Source organism: Crotalus tigris, unplaced genomic scaffold, assembly GCF_016545835.1.
Source record: "Crotalus tigris isolate CLP2741 ecotype Arizona unplaced genomic scaffold, ASM1654583v1 scf7180000017568.12009008, whole genome shotgun sequence".
NCBI lineage: Eukaryota > Metazoa > Chordata > Lepidosauria > Squamata > Viperidae > Crotalus > Crotalus tigris.
In genome coordinates, this window is record NW_024096478.1 from 1069290 (window position 1) to 1092970 (window position 23681).

Genomic DNA, 23681 nt, shown 5'->3' on the forward strand with positions numbered 1-23681 from the left:
GGCTTGGGGGGGGGGCTTCCTTGATTTTTCTGGAGGTGAAAGGAGAGAAAACACCTTTTTCCTTCTCTGTTTTAGTTCTCTTGGTCTACAAAGACTGCATCTATTTGGATATGTGCTCCAAAGAGAGAACCCAGTTGTGCTCAGGGCAGCACTTTCTGTGACACTGTAGGAGGAGAGCTGTGCTTGTCTATGGTAGCCAAAAATGGGAAGGAGTCTGGTAGCATCTTGAGACATCAGCTTTTGTGAGTTAATCGTCACTTCATCAATTGCAACGGAGTATCTCGATTGATGTAAGATTTAAATTAGCAGGAGGGGAAGGAAGGAAGAAAAGACAGGACAGGGTGGTTATGTGCAGACACACAATTAATCCGAAGTAACCCTCCAGTCAGAAAGAACAGACATTGAATGAATGGAGGTCAGACTCCCTGGAGATGGATTCTACTTGGAATGGCATCATTGAATGATGCACAATCAGAAGATGCTACACATGACCTGGCAGACCCCATAAAAAAAGTGCAATAGTTTGGAATATACTTTTCTTGGCAATAGTTTGGAATATTTCTCCCCCCCCCCCAACTTCCCGACCAGCTATGAAAGCAGAGTCCTTAAATATTGGTTTTGGAAATTGACTTTCTCAGAGCTCAGTATAAAAATTAGTTTGGTCTTGGCTGCTACATTCACTCAAAACTTGATTTGGTGTGCAGTTGGGAAAATTACTTCTAGAAGATCTTCCTTACTGCTGGTATGTACTTGTGGACTATGAGAAACAAGAAACTGATTGAGTGTGACTCAGTGATTAAATGCCAGGATAGTAATATCAATATGGGATGGAGTTATGACTGAATTGTTGCCTCTTGCATCATTAGTTTAGTAATCCAATTGATTTTCAGGATATCCTTTGTGCATGTCACTATGTACTTTGCTCTGGAGATTAACACATACAAAGAACGGCTGCAGGACTTGGATTTGGCTAGTCTAAAGAAAAGAAGAAATAAGGGAGACATGATAGCAGTATTCCAGTATTTAAGGGGCTGCCACAAAGAAGAGAGGGTCACATTATTCACCAAAGCACCAGAGGGCAGGACAAGAAAGAATTGGAAACTGATCAAAGAAAGAAGCAACCTAGAATTAAGGAGAAACTTCCTGACAGTGAGGACAATTAACCAGTTGGAACAGCTTGCCTCCAGAAATTGTGGGTGCTCCATGATTGGAGGTTTTTAAGAAGAGACTGGACAGTCACTTATCTGAGATGGTTCTGCTGCTCAAGTGGGAGACTGGACTAGAAGACCTCCAAGGTCCCTTCCAGATTCTATTCTATTCTATTCTATTCTATTCTATTCTATTCTATTCTATTCTATTCTATTCTATTCTATTCTATTAGAATTGAGGCCTTTGAACTATGGCGCTGGAGAAGACTCCTGAGAATCCCCTGGACTGCAAGGCAATCAAACCGGTCAGTCCTAGAAGAGATCAACCCTGACTGCTCTTTAGAAGGCCAGATCCTGAAGTTGAAACTCAAATACTTTGGCCACCTAATGAGAAGGAAGGACTCACTGGAGAAGGGCCTAATGCTGGGAAAGATTGAGGGCAACAGAAGAACGGGACGACAGAGAATGAGATGGCTGGATGGAGTCACTGAAGCAGTGGGCATGAACTTAAATGGACTCCTTAAGATGGCAGAGAACAGGAAGGCCTGGAGGAATATTGTCCATGGGGTCGCGATGGGTCGGATGCGACTTTGCGACTAACAACAACAATTCTATTTTATTCTATTCTTCTATTTGCTTTGCCAGAAGAGGCTTAAATCATGGCTTCTAACAATCTAAATCTATTCATGATAGGTGTGAGGTATGAACATTGTATCTGAGAAGAGCCAAACAGCCTTGCTGAGACCTCTGGACTAAAATTGGCCACAGCACTTTAAAATTGGAGTAATTGATTGATCAAAAATCTAATTATTACCAAATCCATTTTATTATCCAGTAGGATATAGGGACCTCATGCTGTTATGTGAGAAGTTGACAATGTTTGCCTTTTCTCTGATATACTTATCGCCAGGTTTGAAACATATACCACACAGGCATTAGTTTTAAAGAGGATTGACTTATTTCTGGATTTCTTCTACATTAGAGTTGTGCAGAATAATTCAGACTTGAAACACTGTGGCTGCAAACTAGGTATTTTGAGCTTAATGCATATTAGAAAGTTTTGTACACCTTTAACATGCATGCCATCCTTGGTGCTTCAGTTCGAAGCCAACCAATAAACCGGAAGATGAGTTACCTTCAATTGGATAGGAAGAATGATTACCTTGAACTTCTAAGCATGAAACTGAGAAATGGTGAGTTCGGTTAAAGGGAGATGAAGGGCACTTACATTTTGGGGATAAGATTTGGGATTTTAGTCAACGAATGAAGATAAATATTCATGATTATTTATTATTGTTTAGAAGTTTTATCCCACCTTTGTTATTTTTATAAATAACCCAATGTGGTTAACAAAGCCAATACTCCTTTAAACTTTGGACTCATTCCCTCCAAATCTATAAGGTTGTATAACAGGGTTGTCTTGATAGAAAAATCTCACATATCCTTTGACCATTTCTTTCTATTCCCTTTTCAGTCACCAGTAACAAAGCTTTCTCTATACTGGGGTATGTGCACACACATATATAAAACTTCCTTTCTCATTCTCTTTCTATCATCTTTCAGGCTTTGGCTCTATGCAGCCAGTGGAGGAGATTGTGACTCACAACAGTTTGGGTGATTATGAATTTATTTCGTCTTTAAGGTGTCATGAGCTTCTTGGCACCATACTGACAGAAAATAAAATTGAACAGCAGAACTGGCTTGTCCTTAAATTATATTCATCTGTTTTTTTTTATCTCTATTGCTTTTTTTGTCATGTTTGTTTGTTCCCGGTATTTGTTCCATGGGATATATATAAATTTAAATAGACTGCTCTATTAAAATAATGTCACAACTGTTCCAACTGCACATTGGTCTGCCATGGAAGAGAGATAAATTAGAACACATATCTAAGGATAGCCTGCTGAAGAGTCATTTTGGACTGTGGCCAAAATGCTATTATGAAGCATAAGAAGGAGACAAATGATAACTAAATGACCATTTGTATAGGTAAAAGCTGCTAATTTTTTGTCAATTAACCAATAAAAGCAGAATTAAAGAAACGTCATCAGTTCTACAATGGAGCATCTGAATTATGTAAGAGTGTCTCTTTTATTACTATTATTAATGAGGTTCTAGGCAAAATATTATAGAGGTCATTTTTTCTTCTTCTATTCAGTTGTGTCCAGTCTGAGAGATTGCCTGGACAAATCCTTGCAGCCTTCTTAGCAAGGGTTTTTCCAAAGCAGTTTGTCATTTCCTCTATCCTGGAGCTGAGAAAGAGTGATTTGGCCTAAAGTCACCCAGCTGCAGTAGTGGGATTCAGCCAGTTTGCACCACTGCTGCAGAACCGGTAGCTATTTTTTTGTTGCCCAGGCCCAGAATGGACTTCCGGAAGCAGCATCCACACAGAGAACCGGTTGTTCACATATTTGAATCCCAGTTTCTAGCCTGATGCCTTAACCAAGACACCAGGCCACTAAAAGTACCGTATATGCCGACGTATAAGGCGACCCCTGTCTTCGGCACCAAGTTGCATGCCTAGAAAGTCATCTTATATGCCAGAAACTACCGTTATTTCCGGCATATAAGACAACTCGGCGTATAAGACGACCCCCGATTTCGGCGGTGATTTTAATGCTTGTGAAAGTTGTCTTATATGCTGGAAAGTACGGTATGCAAAAGCAATATTCCAAGAAACTGTTTACGTTCAGAAACAGTTCTGATCAAACTGAGAGGACCTGCTATACAGAGGGGTTTTTTTTTCCAAATGAGGATATACTTATACCGGGTTTTTTTATTGACAGTTTTGCATTTAGTATTTATTCCCATGTGTGAAATCCAGCTCAATAATTATACTCAATTTCTCTAATATAGCATGAGCCTTTTTCTTCCCCACTCCTTCAGTCTCAGCCACGCTGAGCAGTCAGCATAAATGCTATTCTGTTGCATTAGAGCCCAAAGGAAGTGCTGCATCAGCTGTTTCTGTCAATCCCTTCCATCTGGTTTTAGGTACAGAATCAACAAGAGGTCTCATCTTAAGATGAGTCAGCTCTTCAGTTTCCATCACCTCCATCTCCCCCCACCCCCATCCGGTACCAAAGGAAACAGAGTTTTATGTGATCAAAATCATTTGCATTGCATCATAATGATTTAATTCATAGAAGGCTCGACAAATATTTCCAGTGTCACTAAGGAGTCAGTTCCAGGATTGCAAATGCTTGCTACAGCATAAATTTTCTGTGAGAAAAAGTAAGGGCAGATTGTTTTAAAGCAAGATTGAAATTCTGCATGTTGCACAATAACTTCTCAAGATGCAAGCAAGAGTAACACATCAGTATTTTCATTCTCTTAAAATCTACAATGTTCATTTTTTGATGCAATGAATGAATGAAAATGGCAAAGGAAGAACTGACAAAATTACATAGCTGGCCTGCTTACAAGTCAGCCTCCATCCCAACTCATGATGAGGAACCACGACAATGTGACATCATCTGTGACATGGCCACTTAAATGTAGATCTCTTACATAAAAGGCATTTTTATGAGAGAAAGGTGGCATATATGCAGAGTGGTGCTTTTGTCTTTAAGAGAGAACAAGTTGTTAAATTAAGCAGATGGATAATACGGCCTGTATTATCAAATCATATCTAACCCATTGGTGATAGATGTGACTCCATCCTTATGACTGAGCATGTATAGACTTGTTCTTCACAATTGGCTTTTAAACATAGAATACACATCATTTATTCACCCGTCATGTATTGTAGTGGTATGTGGAAATGGTATATGGTATATGGGAAAAATGGTATGTGGGAGACGGATGAAGAGTCACAGCCAGGGCAATGGTTGGCTAAAAAAGACAGCCCACAGCAAGAATGTAGGTATGGCAAACATCTCAGAAGGCACCATCCATAGTTTTTTGGGCTGCAAAGGCAAGGAGGAGGAGGAGGAGGAGGGAAATGTAGTTTCAGAGTTGCAAGGTTCCGTTATTGTAACCTTACAGTAGAATTACTTCATCCGAGTGTGCTTCTTGCCTGGACTACCTCATGAGGCTGCTGACATGTATCAGGTTTAATATTCTACTTTTATTGGGGGCAGGGGGTGCCTTTGAGTCAGTGTTGATTCCTGGAAAAACTGCCTGGATAAAACTTGGGTTTTCTTGACACAAGTTCTTTCCTAGGGCTGAGAGAAAGTGACTAGCCCAAGGTCACCTAGTTGGCTTTCTACTTAAAGCAGGACTAGAACACATGGTCTCTGGTTTTCTAGCCTGATGCTGTAATCACTGCACCAAATTGTCTCCAGTATTTTATTATTATGTTAGAATAATTTAAACCAAGTTTAACATTTGATTAAATATATTGTATTCAACATTGTCTTCAGAAATTTAAAATAAGGTGTGATATAGCTTGGTTATTCTGACGAGGCCTAAGAGGCTAGAAGTCTATGATCCTGTTCTCTCTGGCATTAGGGCTTGTTTGGAGGGTTAGATGGCTAAATTAATGATAGTTGCTGGTCTTATAGATAGGTTGTCCAATATTTTATTTTTACTTATTACATTTATATGCCTAAATTTATATTACTGATTTCCTTTAACAGTATTGTTTTCAGGTCACATTATAAACCTTCAGATTAGAATAGCCTATAAACCCAGTTTTTTTTAAAAAAAATATCCGAGTGCACATGAACAATTAAACAATGACAGAAGTAAGAGGCTTACACATTCATTTGGTGCTTTTCTATGTGAGACAATCCAAGAGTAACAGATTTTAGGTTTGATATATTTAATATTAGGTATGTGCTCCCATTCAAGCTTGATTTTCACCAAAATATTATAAATCATATGAATTGGACTTCATATAAAGTTAAATCTGACAAAGATTGATTACAAGGTTTTTTTTTTGTCTTGCACTGTTCATCTGTTGAAAATCCTCTTAATGACAGCATGATGTGTGATTCTGAAGTGATATTCAGTAATAAGAAGTATAAGATCCTTAAAAATTTCATGCTTTTCTACTGGAACTGCTGAGAGCATCCAGCTGGCTCATGAGGCAGAGTGTATTTATTTTATTTTTTAAAAATAGGCATTGCAGTCTAGGGGGAATTCCGTTTTCACAACTAAATGAGGTTGCCATGATCAGTTTCACACACCATACTTCTTTCAAGCTTCTTATTGTAAAGCTGTAATATTTTATATCCCTAAATATGTTTGAATTTTTCTGCTGTTCTGGAGAAATGGCACAATTTGCGCAACAAGTTCCTTGATTTTTCTCTTGCTCCCATGACTGAGAAAAGATACAAGTGAGGTCACTGGGGCCATAAAGTGAAATTTGTATCTACCTGGAGAGGCAGAACCTCCTCAATTTATACCAATGATTGTACTGCTACAATGCTAGACTGCCTTCACCCTTAGAACTTGAAGTGTGTGTGTATGTGTGTAGTTTTGTAGACAACTATGAAGATTAAAGGAAAAACAATGCCAGTGACGTTCTGCACTCAACAGACCATGGAGCCCAGGATTAAAGTTAACTTAATTTGGGAGAGGATGTTAATAGAATAGAAAGAGGTTAATAAGCTTAGATTCAGCATTCTGCACAAGAGAAAAAAGCCACCTCAAAAGTGTTTGAACATATAATGAAAAAGCAGACTTTTATTATCATTTTGTCCATTATTCAGCATTGCTGTAAATGGCTTACATTTACGGCAGCTTCTGTACAGACGTGTGGCTTTGAATTACCAGAACAGCAAAATTTAAAATGAAATTAAATGCTTAACAATTCCACACAAGATTTTACAGTCCAACATTTTCACTGATTATGTTGAAAGACACTGTTACTACAGTTATTCGGCATGAATAAAAAACTACAACTTTTGTTTTAAGACAGGAGCCACTTGTTTTAATTCTTTTTACACTGTTTAAAATTACTGTGATAAAAATAATGAAAAAAGCTTTTTTTATTAATGCCATACACCAGCATAATATAGCATTTGTCCCCATTATATATTTTTGTATAATATACAAAATAGAATGTTGACAAACTGTTGAATCCGTACTATTAACTCTGTTGGGTGGAGTGGGTGGGAGGTGACAATTTTCATACATGTGGTCTTTTTCCAGAAAAGCCTCAAAAAAGGTCCTTTAATGTGTTTTTTTTTAAAAAAAATCCAATATGAGACTCTTTGTCTTGACTGAAGGTATTGTTCAATGTAACAGCAATAGCATAAAAATGTAGGTACATTAGTAATAGTAATAGTAGTAAAGTTGGAAGGGACCTTGGAGGTCATCTAGTCCAACCCCCTGCTCAGGCAGGAATACCTTCGATGTGAACTAGGTGATAGGTGAGGCTTGTGTATGAAAGAGGGAAAATTCTGGTCCCTTTCTATAAAATACTCAAGTGCATACTTCAAATTAAAGTGGCTTGGCCACCAGGGCCTTGCTACCCATTCTCAAAAATTATTGGTCTTAACCCTATTACACTCAGAGGTATCTCAACAGACTTCAAAGAACCATGAAGAAAGTATATTTCCATCCATCCCGGCTGTTTCAGCATTTAATACAATAAATCTAGTATTTTTGTGATTTGATTCTCTTTCACGTCTGTGTGTATTTGTGTGTGTGTGTGAAGAGAGAGAGAGAGAGAGAGAGAGAGAGAGAGAGAGAGAGAGAGAGAGAGAGAGAGAGAGAGAGAGGGAGGTTTTTAAAAGGTTATGAGAGCGGTAAGGGCAGAATGTGAAGGAAATGCACAATATTTACTTTATGAAACTGCACTACTAAAGTAGGCCTACATGTTTTTAAAACGAATGATTCCACATTTGGGTGGCTCTTCAGAACAGCGAGGAAATGAAAACAGTCACTGGTTCAGTTTTGCAAAGGCTTACATAAGTACAAAAGGAATCATGCATGCAGCGGCATAAAGGGCAATTTCTACAGCTTTCTTGGCTTCTACAAATACTTATGCAAGAGGGGAAAAAAAAATCTTTGGACTCAGTTTCACTTTCCTTTGGCACAAAATGTAACATGTTCTGTTTCTAAAAAGGAGCACCTTCTGCAGATAAAAGTGATACTTTTGAATCCAACATTCAGTTTGAAGGAATATGTGTATTTTTCTCTGCAGTTCCAAGTCTTCTGGAGAGTCTACAGGAATTATAAACAAAAGATACCATGCATGCATAATGCACTCCTGTATAAAGTCACACAATTGTGTGAGATCTATTTGACCCAAGATAGGTTATTAACGCTCATCCCCTTCCCAAAATGTAGAAGGGTTAAATTCTTTGTGTCATAGTAGTGGACTCTATACCACCATGGAGAATTAAGATCCGACAAACATTTTGAACCCTAAACAAATTGTATGATCCTGATGTTTCTAGGCAACGCCCATCACTTCAAACTCTATTCATAGGGACTATAACAACACATCTCATTGCTCCATTCCCTGACTTATCCTTCTTCCCTGCCCTAATATGAAATTATGAAGCTTAGAAGCTCTGTTTTTAAAGGTAGGTTGGCACTTGTTTCCATATTTGTGTTCATTTTATATTTCTCTGATTTTTTTCATTATCAATTGTATTTTTAGTTTAATCTGACTGGCAAGATTGGCATACTAATCATAAGCACATATTCTTAGGAATCACTTCAACAGGTAATAAAAGTTAAAATAAGGATACTTGGGTTTATAGTCAAATAAGCTCCTTCCTTACTTTAGCATTTCATCTCTCCAATTCCATGCCTGAATATATTCTATGAAAGACTATTCCTACCAATGACCTTGCAAAATGTTACTATACCACATTCATATATAGTGCTATCCAAATCATTTCCAGGTCAGCATGATCTGGCAAGGCACTGATGAGACAGAAGTCATAATTTTCCCATTTTATTTGCAGTGCTGATTTCCCACAGCACAAAAAAGAATAGCCAAACAAAATCACATTTTGTTAAATGCTTATATATTTAAATGGCTTTTGTTTAAAATCATTTAGCACATTTAAACTGAAATTTTCTAAAATCAGCATTTTTATGTTTAAGAAATTCATAAATTCAACAAATATTTTACATAGAATAAAAGCCTCTTTCCAACCCATAGACACTTTGTCTTCACAGACACAGGATACCTCACTTGTGTTGGTAAACCATCATCACACACACATATTTGTTAATCACACATTCCTAGCTTTCTTAAACTTCGCAGTGGGGGCGAAAATATTTAATACACGTCACTTTCCAGGTATAATTTCTGGTATCCTCATATGTTATCTTTCCAGGAGCATTTTTGAAAGTAAATACTGAAGCCTGTTAGTGTTAACCAAACACAGTCAAAATGGATTTTCAATAGTTTGCATACTATTGTTAAAATATCCACTGATGCTTAAGTAAATGGCTAAACATGTAAATGTTTACAAGCTTATTCAGTAGCACAGAATATGATGTGTGCCTGTTTCTGGGTATCTTGTAAATTGTCACTAGAGCAGTAATACTTGGAACTGCTATGTGAGTAGCACCTGAAGAGAAAATCATGCAGAATGCTGGCTTTACACAAAATGCTATTCCAACATATGGTTTCTCTGTGGCTTAGTAGGCTTTGTAAACCCATACAGGGATATCAAGGAAACATGGCTTGGTTTACTTAGTTGAACCAAGCAAATTGTAGCCTATTCAATAAACCACAATTAAGTAACTGGTGATGGAGAAAGCTTTTTTCCCTGTGCAACAGTCAGAAGATTATGTGAAACAGGGACATCTCTTTTCCTTTCTATTCTGTGGTTTTTGCAAACTGCATTTCGGGGCTATCTAGCTGTTTTGAGAAAATTCACAGCAGCTGTTTACAACTCCTAACTCTGCAACTACACAGATACCATAAAGAAAAATATTTCCTTTCATTACATTTTCTATTTTACTCCCCAGTACTGAATGCAGTGCTCAGGAGATTTTCATTTATAAGCCTCACATTTTTAAAGAGGATTAAGACAAAGACAAAAATAGCACAGGTAAAATCTCTCGTTTTACAAGGAGCGATTTTGTTGAATAATTAGAAATGTACTTGACTGTGTTCAAACTGTGATCTATATTCACATATTGCTGGTACCTATATGCATTTTATTGCCAAATCGGTCTGTTCTGCTATACTCGAAAAGAGAATATTTGAAAATAATCATAGGTTGGTGGTATGAACATATAGGCTAAGGCATATATGAGCCCACTATTTAATCTTTTTTTCTTCTTCTGTGTGTTTTGTCTGTATATGTGTGTGTTTGTGTATGTGTGCATGCGTGTGTGTATGTAGGGCTTTCATAAACCCACTCAGATTCTACAGATTCAGTTTGGGAATATGGGGAAACCAAACACATAGATTGGATTATCTATACTTAATTCCCAACCCTTTTTTTTCCTACAATGGTCTAATGGATTTACATTTTTGCCCCAGAAACTTCCACTGAATATGGATAAGTTCATTTAGAACAATAAGGAAAAGAGAAATAACAGAAATACATAATAAAATTAGAGTACCTCTTAGATACTTCAGCACAATGCTGTGAAGACTAATACTTCCAGACAAACCACATTTTTATGGGTCACCATATCAACACATTTGTGACCCCTAGAAAAAATATATGTGTCATGATAAAGCAATCTGTCATCTAAAAACCTTTCTTATGATACACTATACAAGCTATTATACAATAAGTTGATAAACTGCATTTAAAGCTGTATTAGCCCTTCCTTTCTTTTCTTCAAACACTATCAGATTCTATACATTTGAAAGTATAATTAAACAAAATTGTATTAGTAACATATCACATTATGATTGTTAATTCTTGTTAAGCATTTATACTTCTTGTTTTATTTTGGCCACTTAAAATATTTTTATTTTGTTTTTTTTAATGTTTAGAGTGGCATTGTATTTTAAATTTACTGAAAATTCTTAAGGTGCTCAAGAGGATGGGCTACTGCAGCTTACAAACTGTTTAAAACAACAAGGAAAAAAAATCACAAGACATATATGGTTGTTTTATGGCACACTAGGAGTTTGATAGAGAAGGACTGGAGCTGTACAGAGACCAAATACTATTTTAAAGCACAAAATCAGCAGTGGAATCTTGGTGTTCTCCAGACTGGTTCACTTGAGCGAGAGTGAAAAGAAGTGAAGCCATATACAAGTTTGGGACTTTAATTTTCCATAAAAGTTTTTCTTCTTGTAGTTCGTTCTGTTTTCTTTTCTGCATAAAGCTAAAAATCTTATTTGAATTAAAATCTTTTAAGAACCATTAGAAACATACAGGGTAGAGGTACAATTATTTGGAAATCCTGGTATGTATGTATGTATATATGTATGTATGCATGTATGTATGTATAATGTATGTATATGTGTTTGTGTGTGCATGTATGTATATGTATGTGTGTATGTGTGTATATCACCCATACACGCACAGAGAAATGTAGTCATCAACTTCTAACTTAAAATGGAGTCAGGGTTGTATACATTTGCCTTCAATCCAGTGTGCAATCTAACAACAGAAACTGGCTTTTTTCCAGCTTGCTGAACTGCTTTATTGGGAGTCAACATAGCTACTGCAAGAATAGGTGGGGTTTAGACTCCAGGGACCCTAATCCACTGGATATGCACTGCCCATCATATTAAGTCTGAAACTTTTCACCCTACTTTCTAGCAGTTCTGATCACATTTGAGGGAAGAGGTTTCCCTTTAGAATCTACCAATTCTGAGATCCCAAAAGAGGTAAATTTGTTATTTGTTCTGAAAAATATGAATAGGCTACCAATACTGTTTTTTCTACATATATATTTTAAAAGCAGAGGTTCTGCTATGTCTGAGTGTCGAATGAGAAGAGATATGCCAATTTCTGTGCATATCGATTTTGGTATGCACGTTATAGCTGCTCTGGATTGTGGCCATTGTATATATAATATACACTGATACACATTGAAGTACACACGTATATGGCAATAATTGTTTATGGAAAAAGTTAATTTCTCCATGTATAAGTAAACTTTTGAACAATTATGCATATTTTCCTGAAAGTTTCCTGATGGGCAATCAAGACTGATATTTTTTAATGTCAATCCAGCCCAAGATTCTTACAATTATGGCTATTGCATTAAATGCAAATATCTAGGCTGCTTTAAAAATGTTTTGTGTTCATTAACACTTTTTAAGACAAAGCTAGTTTTCTAGTAGCTTACAGAACATGCACGACTGATATCAAAAAATAAGCAATTCCAGTGTTCAGGTTAGATTTGGAATACATTTCAATCCCCCATTCCCCACTGAAGAAGGCTGAATTATAGGCCAAATTTAGAAGGGTTATTAGGACAGTCATATTAGACAAGCCACCTTATATTCATATGATTATACTTGAAGTTCATTATTTAGAAGTCATTAAGCTATGAGCTGCCCCACTTTAAAAACAGCTGTACAATAGGCATCTTGAAGTTTTACAAAAATTATGTAAGAAAAAATGAGCAAGCTAGTCCACTGTATATAAAGGTAAAGGAAATTGCTAAAACCAGACAGTAATAGCTATAAAAGGCACAACTTCCCTTTTCTGATATACAGTTGTAAACTTTCCTCATGTTACATGCATAAATCAAAAATGCTACTTTAACTATACAAAACAATCTATACCAAAACAAAAATCTAGAAAATTTTAACCAGCCAACTGCAGAAACTCCTAGCAGAATGTTGACAATGCAGATTCCAAATTTGACAATGCTGCTGCTTTTGATGCATTCTATACTGCCAGCATGATGGTATATATAGAGGAAAAATTCCAAGCCATACTTCTTTCTTTTTCTTTCTTCTTGTATTCATTCAGTTGAGGTGTCTTCTAAAAGCTAGATCTTGGCCCTCTGTAAACCACATGTAGTGCATAATTACAAAACAAAAACAAAAATACCTAATATAGGTACAATAACAAAATCTCTTAGTTTATATAAAAAAGAAGTTGTAATTTGACTTTTTTTTTCTTAAGGCAACCTTTCTGTATTAAGGCAGTCACTTCTGATGAAATAGGAGCTTCTTGATATTCCCATTTGAATATTTTGGTAACTGATTGCTGATGATTTCTGCCAACATTTCTGGAAACTCAATACTCATGGATTTATCCAAAAATGTTTGGAAGCAAAAAGTTAGAAGATTCTCAACCACCTGTAAATGATAAGAAGGAAGGATGAAGATTTATTGTACTCAAAAATATTTTAAGCATATTTTATCCCCACATCTTTAATACAACAAAGTTGTTTTGAGTACTTGTGTAAAAGATAGTGTCTGTATGTACACACACATTCACACACGCACACACAAAATAATAGCAAATAAGAAATGTATTTGTACTGAAGTACAAAATAAGGTGATAAAAGAAAACTGTCTCAATTCAGTTATTACATCAAACAAACACAATGGTCATTAAATATGGAGAGTCTGGACTGAATAGATTCATCATTTGTCTGCATTCTATTCTGCATTCCATATTCTTTAGGGGCAGTACATCAAGAAGAGGGGCAATTATTTAGGCATCATGCCAACAATAATCAGAATAACATGATTTATCAATCAACTTTAATTTTGTTATCCAATTAACTGGAAATCTCTTGATTTGGCATACAAATTGTAAAATATAATATAATAAATTAAGTTCAATGTAACGGTCATAAGAAAATACAAGAAATGTGCTTTTCTACACATCCTAGCTCAGTGGTGGCGAACCTATGGCACGGGTGCCAGAGGCGGCACTCAGAGCCCTCTCTGTGGGCACGCGCGCTGTTGCCCCAGTCCTAGGCCTTCACCTGGGTTTTATAAAACCTTTTTGCTTTAGGCCTCTGCTGCCATGTACAAAAAAAGGGTTCAATCAGTCAATTTCAACTTCTCGTGGGAAAAAAAAAGATCTTGCAAAGTTGAAACTGATTGAACTTTTTAGTAACACGATGTCCGTTGTCGTCCAGAAGTAAAAAATCCAGGAACGCCGGTACAAGGTGCAATCATCAAAGGATTAATCTTTGACAAAGCAAAAGTTAGCACTGGGAATGGTTTGTATAGGAATGCCACACCCCGTATTCCCACCCCCAGCTGCAAACTAACATCCGCCTTATGTCCATATAGGTTCCTCCACCATCTTGTCCACGCCCTTCCCCAGAAGCGGGCCCGCCTTGCTGACTGCTAACATGGCTGGCAGACACCTGTGCTGCGACCTCGCCAGCCACCCGGTCCCCGTCATGCCATTCAGGTAGGAAAGCCCCAGCTCCGGCCCCTGGGTTGTCCAAGCAGGCCTCCGTTCCATCCTGATTGTTCAAACAGGCCTCTGTTCCATCCAGTGGTGGTGTCTCCATGGCAGCGCTCAATGCTGGTGCTCCGCCGCGCTGGCGCATGCTCGCTCTCCCCCCTCAGCTGCGGCGCACGACGGCCGCCGGAAGAGAATGGCGTCGCAGCCGCACCGCGGGCTATCGTCGGTTCGCCGGCGACAGGTTCAGGGGGCCAGAGTTGACCGATCGTCAAGGCACGAGAGGGGAGAGGACCGGAGGCTATGGTCCCTGACCTTGTGGAGGCGGTTGGTGTGGGAGCGGTCCTCGGTGGCTGTAGGCTCTGGTGTGTATCACCCCCCCTACCTGTGAATGGCAAGCCCGTAGGGCTTGACATTTAGTCTCACCCAGTCTGCCATTACCACCGCAGCCACGCCCACCAAATTGGCCACACCCACCAAATTGGCCACACCCAGCCAAGGGCCATTCCCACATGGCACTCGATGATGCATAAGTGGGTTTGGGTTGCAGTTTGGGCGCTCAGTCTCTAAAAGGTTCGCCATCACTATCCTAGCATGTTACATTGAGAGGCAGAATAACATATGATCTAAATATATATTTAAATAGCCTGCAGCTGGTGTTCAACTTCCCAGCAGGGAACTGCTGTTCAATAAGGATTACAATAGCTGGTATCAATAAATAAAAGTTATTATAGCTATGCTACTTTATTAATGCTGTGCATTTTAATTATTTTTATACTCACTGAAACAATTAAAACAGGATAATAAGACTATGGCCTTCCTCTTCTTCCTTCAAGTAATTTAAACATCAATGCATACATATTCACCTGCCTTAAATTTTCCCATTTAACTGAAACATCATCCTTATTGGTGAATTAATTCTCTCCACATTTTTATTGACTGCACTGAAACAATATATAAATACAATAAATCTTACATCATGCATGGAGTCCAAAAGTTTCGTTAGTTGATAAAATCGTTGCCAGTTCTGACTAGAGTTTCCTTCTCTCTTCACAATGGCTTTTCCCAACTCTTTGATGTATGTCATACGAATTTCATCAAAGAGAGCCTGACTCCTTAAGCCCTCCTTAGGAACTGGATTAAGATGACAGAATATTCAATTACATATTACCATTTTACATTCACAATAACCAGTGCAACACAAAAATGCCCTGACCTGTGCTAAGCTTCCAGAAACGGTGAATGCTCCAACACTGGAAGTTTTTAAGAAGAGATTGGACAGCCATTTGTCCAAAATGGTATAGGGTTACCTGCCTGAGCAGGGGGTTGGACTTGATGACCTCCAAGGTCCCTTCCAACTTTATTATTATTATTATTAGTCTGTAATCATTAGTGTACAACTACATGGATCATATATGCATGGTAGATTGTCTTAAAAAAAGCATGCATTATTGACCAACTTTATATATAAATACTCTGTAGCAATTTGTTTCCAAATATAAATAGTTATTGGTTCTCTCATTTTTATCCCTTTCTTCATCAACATCTACGTTTCTACTGTATTTTGAAAAATGAATATCTTTTTCAAAAACTCTTAACAAACCAGCCTCATTATGGGGTAGATTTACTGTCAGTTTCAATTCAATTATGCATTTATTTGCAAAAGGAATGGGAAACTTACATTCAGTAAGATACTGTTGGGACTCCCCTGATCCCTGACCTCTGGCTCGAACAATAGGAGTCACTCAGATAATTTATTTTGATTTTTTTGTGCAATATAACTATCTATCTCAGCAATATGAACTATATTATATATATTGCCCATGGTCAAAATTCCACTTACAACAAAACTGGAGTCATCTTAACAACCAAGCGCTTTAATAATTTCTGAAAGTAAAATATTTTCTGTCTGGCAGAAATTCTGGAACCTTAATCATCAATCACAAAATAAACTATTTCAATACACTAGGAAATATATTTATAATGGATTCATTACTTATTCCTACTGATTATCCTTAGACAGATAAGAGTTTAGAAGCAAAGAAAATAGCACAGCAACATCTTTTTGGATTGAAACTAGGTTTCATATTTCCCAGATCACTGTTCAGTGATGAAGATGGAGTCACAATTTGCAAAATAGATCCGGATTTTTGTTTTTTTTGTTTTTTTTTAAATAAGGGCAGAAATAACCACTTACTTGTAGAGAGAAGGAGCAAAGTTTTCATGCAGAGATATTCTTCATAGGAAACCTGAAGACGGGCTAACTCATTAGTAACCATCAGTAAACGTTTGCACTGATCATACATGCATGGTAAATTCATTCTCTGCCTGAAAAAGGAGCACACACAAATCTGTATCAGTAAAAGAAAACCGATAGATTTCTTTATGGAATTATTTTAACACCTCTTGAATATCTCTGAAAGTTAAAGAAGTTCCATAGCTTCAACATTATTATTTTTCTTTTTTGAAGAAAATAGGACATATGGCCACATCCCAATACTCTCAAAAGAGACTGCTGTTCAACTAGTTTGGTGGCCAACTATTTACTATGTTTATAAGCTGTATTTACAAAGGCCTCAAATAGGGCTTAAGAGTAAATGTTTCAAATGGACTTTGAACAGCAACTTATATCAACTGGAACTTCTGACTTCTATCAAGAGCAGGCTCACATCAAGCATCTTACATAATCTTGAAATGGCTGGAAGATTTAGTAACTGCAGCAAAAATAGACCAAAAAGGATTCCTGCTGGCATACCAAATGAATCTGGACAAAAGCTCTCATTATAGCCTTCATTTTTTTTCTTAAGATGATAAACTGGGAGTGATCCTGAATGAAATAAACTTCAGAGGAAATACAGATAATTTCATCCAGAACAAAGTGACTGCTCTACTTAGATTCCCCTTCCCTCCTTCCATTGTGTCTGAATGTTCAGAACAAAAAGATTCTGCCAGATTGATAGGAGCCTGGATCAGAGTAAAAGCTAGAATGAAAGATTTGTATCATATTTCAATTAGTTTATCTCTTCCAAACATTACAGCATCACATGTGCACTCTAAGCAGAACATGACCTAGCTTGAATTTCTCCATTGCTCAAAAATGTGTCTTGCAGTTCGTTGAAATACTGACTTACAGGTAGTCCTCAGTTACCAACTGCCTTGTTTAGCAACTATTCAAAGTTACAACAGTTGAAAAAAAAACCCTCCTATTTATAGCCACTGCAGTGTTCCCATGTTCCTATCATCAACATTTGGGCACTTTTAAACCAGGTGGTATTTTGACAGTGACAGCATCCTGCAGTCACGAAATCGCCATCTGTATGCCTCACAATCAGCTTCTGACAAGCAGCCAATAGAGAAGCTGGCAGTGGAATTGCAAGTTGTGGCCACTTATTTGCTTAACGACAGTAGCAGAAGTGACCCTGTAAGTCCAATGCGGTCACAACGTGCTGAGCCTTCTTAATGCCTATGCAGGCAGAAACTCCTGGTGTTTCTCTCAACTCTGAAGAACGGCAGCCCCTGAAATGGGTAGACCATTTGCTCTTCTCATCTTTCTTGAAAGAGCATCCTCAACACTTCCTTTCAGAAAAGAGCATCCCAATTGAAAGAGGATTGTTAGATATTCTTAGGGTAAGGAACTATGTCTAGAATAAAGGGGGTAGCAGTATATGCTCTATTTCCTCATAATAAATGTTTTAAAATATTTTTGCTTACTTATATTTTAGTATGGAGAAAATCAACAGGTAAGAAAACTTTTAAAAATTTATCTGTCTTCTTTTTGAACTAAACTTGACGCAGTTTAAAATGAATACTCATTGCTGGTAAAATTGTTTTATGACTGTAAGATTACTGGAGATGTTTAATGGAAAAAAAAATCTGCATTGCCAGTAAATAGTTTTTCCCCGTTTTTTTCTTTTAAAAAATTACTGAAATATATTTAGTCTCTAGTTATAAATAGTTCCAACATAGCTTATGAATTGGTCGGAGGAAGGTAAAATTTATTCCTTTTTTCAGAATCCATTTTTTTGCCAATTACACTGCCATTTTTATACTATGGCAATACTTAATTCCTTAAGAATCCCTAGTTTTTATTTATTTAAGGTGTTTATCTGCCTTCATTTGAGGCAGTTTACAGATTCAAGATATTATCACAAAAGCCATGAAAAGGGGAAGTGACAAACTAATTCTTATTCACTTCTCCTGGAAGTAAGAGAGATTGAAAGAAAATACCCATTAAGTTAAACAACACAGTGGCTGTTTAAATCCAGATCTTTCTGATTCAAACTTTATACAATATGCCACTCTGGTTCCTTATCTATTCATATAGGCAACACTATTACCTCCTTTTAGCAGAAAAAATTCTGTTTCTCCAGTAAAACGTTATTTTAACTAGCAATCTATATGTAGTTCTATGCCTTTTATAGTGTAAGTTAATTACCTGAAAAATTATTTGAAAAAGTAACAATTTTTAAATCAAATTGATGTTTCATTTAAAGATAGGCAACTGTATCCTTTTCTTCATGGGACTTCCTTTCAAGACTATCTGAAAGTTGCAATTAGTTACAGCAGCCTTCTGACAGGAAGCAAAAGCCATTACTACACTGATTTTGTAAGCATTGCATTGGCTTCCAAGTAGAATTCAAAATGTTGGTTGCAAAGCATTTCATGGCTTAGGACCAGTATCTCTGGGATGAGTTTTTGGAAATTTATAGATATGGACAAGGAGTTAAGTGCTGACTCACTGCAAGATATGCATGATGCTTGTGTTCCTGCCTGGGGAACATAAGCATTGTTTGTATGTTGTAGGTTAACTTCAACTACACTTGTACAAAAGTGCCAATTCCTTGTGCTGCTGGAAAAGAATGTGGAGGGCTTGGAGGCACATCCAGCCATATTAAGATTCATCCTAAAAGACAAGCAGTTTCTGATCAAGGCAAAGGGATGTCTATAAAAAGAACACAAGAAAGAAGGTGGAAGGAGGGTTGACAGCATATAATATGGAGGACCAGGAAAAACAGGAGGTGGTGCCTGTCACTGAAAAATCAATTCAGTCTTTCCCCTGAGGGATGATTCATTTCTAAAGGTTTTCATTCAACATTTAAGCAAAAGGAAAGGAGAGAAGCTTGGGCTTCCATAGATATGAGGACATTAATGTCTGTCCTGAAGAGAAAAAGGTATATGGTGGTGATAATTGCCTCAGTGTTAAGAGGAATGGAGTTAGCAATTGTAGGAGACAGACTAGCTGAGTCAGGGAGAGGACTTAAATAAGGACTTAGTCTAGAACAGTGGTTCTCAACCTGTGGGTCGGGACCCCATTTGAGGTCGAACGACCATTTCACAGGGGTCGCCAAACAACACAGTCCGCCATTTTTTCCCCCTTTTCCTTAGCTGTGCTACTTCCTTTTATTCTATTGGCTTTTGAAAGCCAATAGAATAGACTCTCTTGAATAGAGTCTAATTCTATTGGCTTTCAAAAGCCAATAGGAATTGTCCCCGCTGTCTCTGCCCTGCTGAGCCCGCCAAAAGTCCCATTCTGCAAACAGTGCTGCACCAGTTGAGTAGTCCTCGACTTACGACCGGTTGAGTAGTCCTCAACTTACGACCGGTTGGGGGTCGCAGTATTAAAAAGGTTGAGAACCACTGGTCTAGAATGCCTACATGAGCACAAGATAGAGAAGTTCAACCTCTCTTGAATGCTGTTGAATCTCATCTAGTCTCAGCTAGGTGCAAACCATTAGTCTGCAAACATTCCTGTGTATACGCTTGAGCAATAAATCAGCAAATTGAATTATTCATGTGTGAACCTGGTTGTTTCATGCCTAACAACAATCTGCAAATCAAATATAACATCAAGAGAAGAGTGTATTTTCTCCCAGATGTAGGATATGATGACGAGGTGACCCAACTAATTAAATTACTGATGGTTCCCATCCTTCTGTTTCATGTTGGAATAAATCATATTGTAAGAAAGAGCCTGAAAAGATTATCAAAAGACTATAAGGAGATAGGCAGGAAGGCAAAAGAATCAAGAGATATTTTTATCCAACTGAAGATCACACATGGCCCAAGAATGGAACGGAGGTTTCTGGATGTCACTCATTTTCTCAAGGGAAGAAAACTTTGTATTTCTATACAATGATCTACACAATCAACAGGAAGGGCTTTTGGTGAGAGATGGGCTGAATTTTACCAAAATTAGGAAGAATATTTTCAATAGACATCTTGTTCTCACCATCTGGCGGTCTTTAAACTAAAATGATGGGGGAAGAAGTACAATACCCAGAAATCCTAAAAAAAAAGAGTAAAAACCAATAAACCTTTCAATGAGGAAGGAATGCACTAAGGCAGGGGTGTCAAACTCGCAATGTCACATGGCATGTTGTGACCTTTTTCCCATTGCCATTAATGGGGTGGGCGCAGTTTGACATCCCTGCACTAAGAGATACAGAAGGCAAACCTAAGAAGGTGAAGATGGGGGATTTTAACCATCCTGATATTAACTGAAAACCAAATTCCGCAGCAAGAGGGAAAGCCAACAGATTTTTGACATCTCTTGCAAACAACTTCATCTTTAAAAGAGGGAAGGGATAAATTAAAGTATCAGCTATACTGGGCTTCATATTTAGTAAAAGGAAAAAAATGGTATAGGAATCTTGGGAGACAGTGACCATATCATCCTGCAGGCAGGGAGAACTGCATATAGACAGGTTCAAGGCTTCAATAAATTAAAGGGAAAAGCAGGAAGGATTCCACTAGCAGAAATTCTGAAGGGAAAAACAGTTTATGAGGACTGATCAATTTTGAAAAATGGGTTATGTAAGGCCCAGGAACAAACAACACTAAAAAGAGAGGGTAAAAGATTGGCATCTAGTGAAAGAGAAATATAATGCCAAGATTGTGTGAAATGACTGTTCTGCTCTTGGCTAGTCAGTTGTGGTTGCCACAGTAAAAAAAAAAAAAAATGTTGAGGAACTCAAAAATGCAAAAAAAGAGCAAAATAAAATAAAATTAAAGTAAGACGGTGAGGTGCTTGGAGAATAAACCCTATGAAGAATGGTTAAAGGATGTAGTCATATTAAAGAAGAGAAGGCCAAGTTGATATATGATAGCAATCTTGCCATACTTGGAAGGAGGATGCAGGTTTATTCTCCATAGGGCAGGGCAAGAATCAATAGATAGAAGCATTACAAAAGGGCATGCAAGCTTGAAATAAGAAAGAACACTATGTTTAGGATCTTTTCATTTTTATTATTTTAGTATTAGTATATTTCAAATTTACTGCTTTGTCTTTCATTTTTAAATTTTATTTGATGCCTTGAGTGCTTGCCTGGGTTGAAAGGAACGTCAGTCAAATAAACAAAGATTTGTAAGTTACTTCTGTTTTAAAACATTTTTTTAAACTTTGTAACACTTCTAAAGCCCCATACTCTGTTACCTGGTTTTGGTTAGCAATATTAAAGGTGCTACTAATAATTATATTAAACATTATTTATTGTGGGATTCGGAAAGCAGTAGTTTATTGAGGAAAGGAATGGACATTTAATACTCTTTATTATAATGAAAACAAGGGTCCAAAGATGTTAAAGTAGGATAAAACTGTCTAATGTAGAAATGGATGAATCTGTTAGTTTTAGTTTCACTTAATATTTCCAAGAAGTTTTTTTTCTATCCCTTTTCTATGTTTTTTTATTTGTTCTTTTTTAAGACTATAAAGAAGTCCAAAACAATTTTTAGAACTTGGAGAAGAGCAAATTCCTTAATACCCAAGACTGCAAGACCTCACTCTAGCAGTTGTGGCTATTATCTACTAGCATATGGACTGCTACAGTTTGAATCAGTTGCAGTTTCTAAGTAATCTTCAAAAACAGCCTATTGAAAAAGCATTGTAGGGGCTTAGAGCTAACAAAACAGGCGGTTGAGCTTATCTAAAGGGCACTCCATCCACTTCAACCAAATTCACAGGCTGAAATAAATTCCATTTCACACGGGCAAGACATTTCCCAATTACCACTTCAGAATTTTTCCATAAAGAAATAAGACTTGAGTGAATTAGAACAACTTTATTAGTGAAGTATTGTGCAAACATCTCACAGAAGCAGGTGGGCAGATTATTCTGTCCATCCTTCCATAGGAAGGAATGTGCCTCCTTGAATGGCGCTGCAGGATGATAAACCACTGATGTGCAGAGAGGAGAAAAGTATGTACAGATACAGTATATGTATATGTTTATATACAGATAGTCCTCCCTTAGTAATGGTCACTAAGTGAAAAGTGTGTGTGTGTGAGGGGGGGGGGGGAGAGAAGTTGTGAAGATTACTGGTTCCTGCCATCCCATTCAGATAAAGTTCTCTTGTTCAGTGTCTCATGCCTAACGCATCACCCTCCCTTTTACCTCTTGTAGAGCAGATTGCTTAAACAAGCTATCTCTTCCTGAGCTGCTTTTCTCTAGAGCATAGTTCTTTCCTAAAAATGTGCTAACAAGATAACAAGCTCAGCTCTGTGAACCTAATGAACTGACTAGAATAGCAGGCTCACAGCAGCTGCCTGAAACTGACCAGACCTTAATCAATTTGCTACTGAAGACTTTTGTTGCACTAAATGCACTCATTAGTCTGAAAATCTTTTAAAATTATCATTTATTACTGCTGTATTTGTGAATAGTAGCTATCTGAGGTACTTGCTAAATAAGGGTTACCTGTATTTTTTAATACAGATCTACATAGCTACCTAATCAACACAAGAATCTATATGACTAACAGTTAACAGAACCAAAACAATAACATGTTAAACAAATGCAGTAAATGCATCATAAAATTCACATCCAATCATCACACCAAGATGAATTAATGCAGCATCCTGTTCCAATATGTGGTGAAGAATAGGAGATGACAAAAGCTCCTAATAGGATGTGATAAAAGCATAAGTGACAATATGCATTTATCTCCCTGATCTTCGTGGTTTAGGCTGTATCCTTCCATAGCTATTTTATGTGACCAAAAAAAAAAAGGGACAAAGCTCAAGAATACCCAAACTGTTAGACAATTACAGTTATCTCACATGCTAGTAAAATAAAGCTCAAGATTCTGGCATCCAAATTTCATCAAAACATGGAACAAGAACTACCAGATGTACAAGTTGGATTCAGAAGAGGCAAAAGCACCCAAATCCACATGGTGGACATCCAACAGTAAAAGTAATAATCACTGATGTCAGAACCAGAACTCAGGTTATTATTGACCAAATTCTGGAAAATGATGGGCCAATGGTTAGAAGCAATTAAACATCACCTAATTAAAAAAAACAAAGTATTTTTTTTGATATTGTA

General features: G+C 37.2%; 1 protein-coding gene across 1 annotated transcript in view; it reads right to left on the reverse strand.

The window, feature by feature from the left end:
* Positions 1–6758: 6758 nt before the first annotated feature.
* NR3C1 (nuclear receptor subfamily 3 group C member 1) overlaps positions 6759–23681 on the reverse strand; it is a 65641-nt gene continuing 48718 nt past the window's right edge. Inside the window, exons 7-9 of the mRNA XM_039351490.1 lie at positions 16557–16687; positions 15336–15493; positions 6759–13290 (exon numbers count right to left, since the gene is read on the reverse strand). Of these exons, the coding sequence (XP_039207424.1) occupies positions 13138–13290; positions 15336–15493; positions 16557–16687 (442 nt within the window). The 3' untranslated portion in view covers positions 6759–13137. The remainder of the gene's footprint in view (positions 13291–15335; positions 15494–16556; positions 16688–23681) is intronic.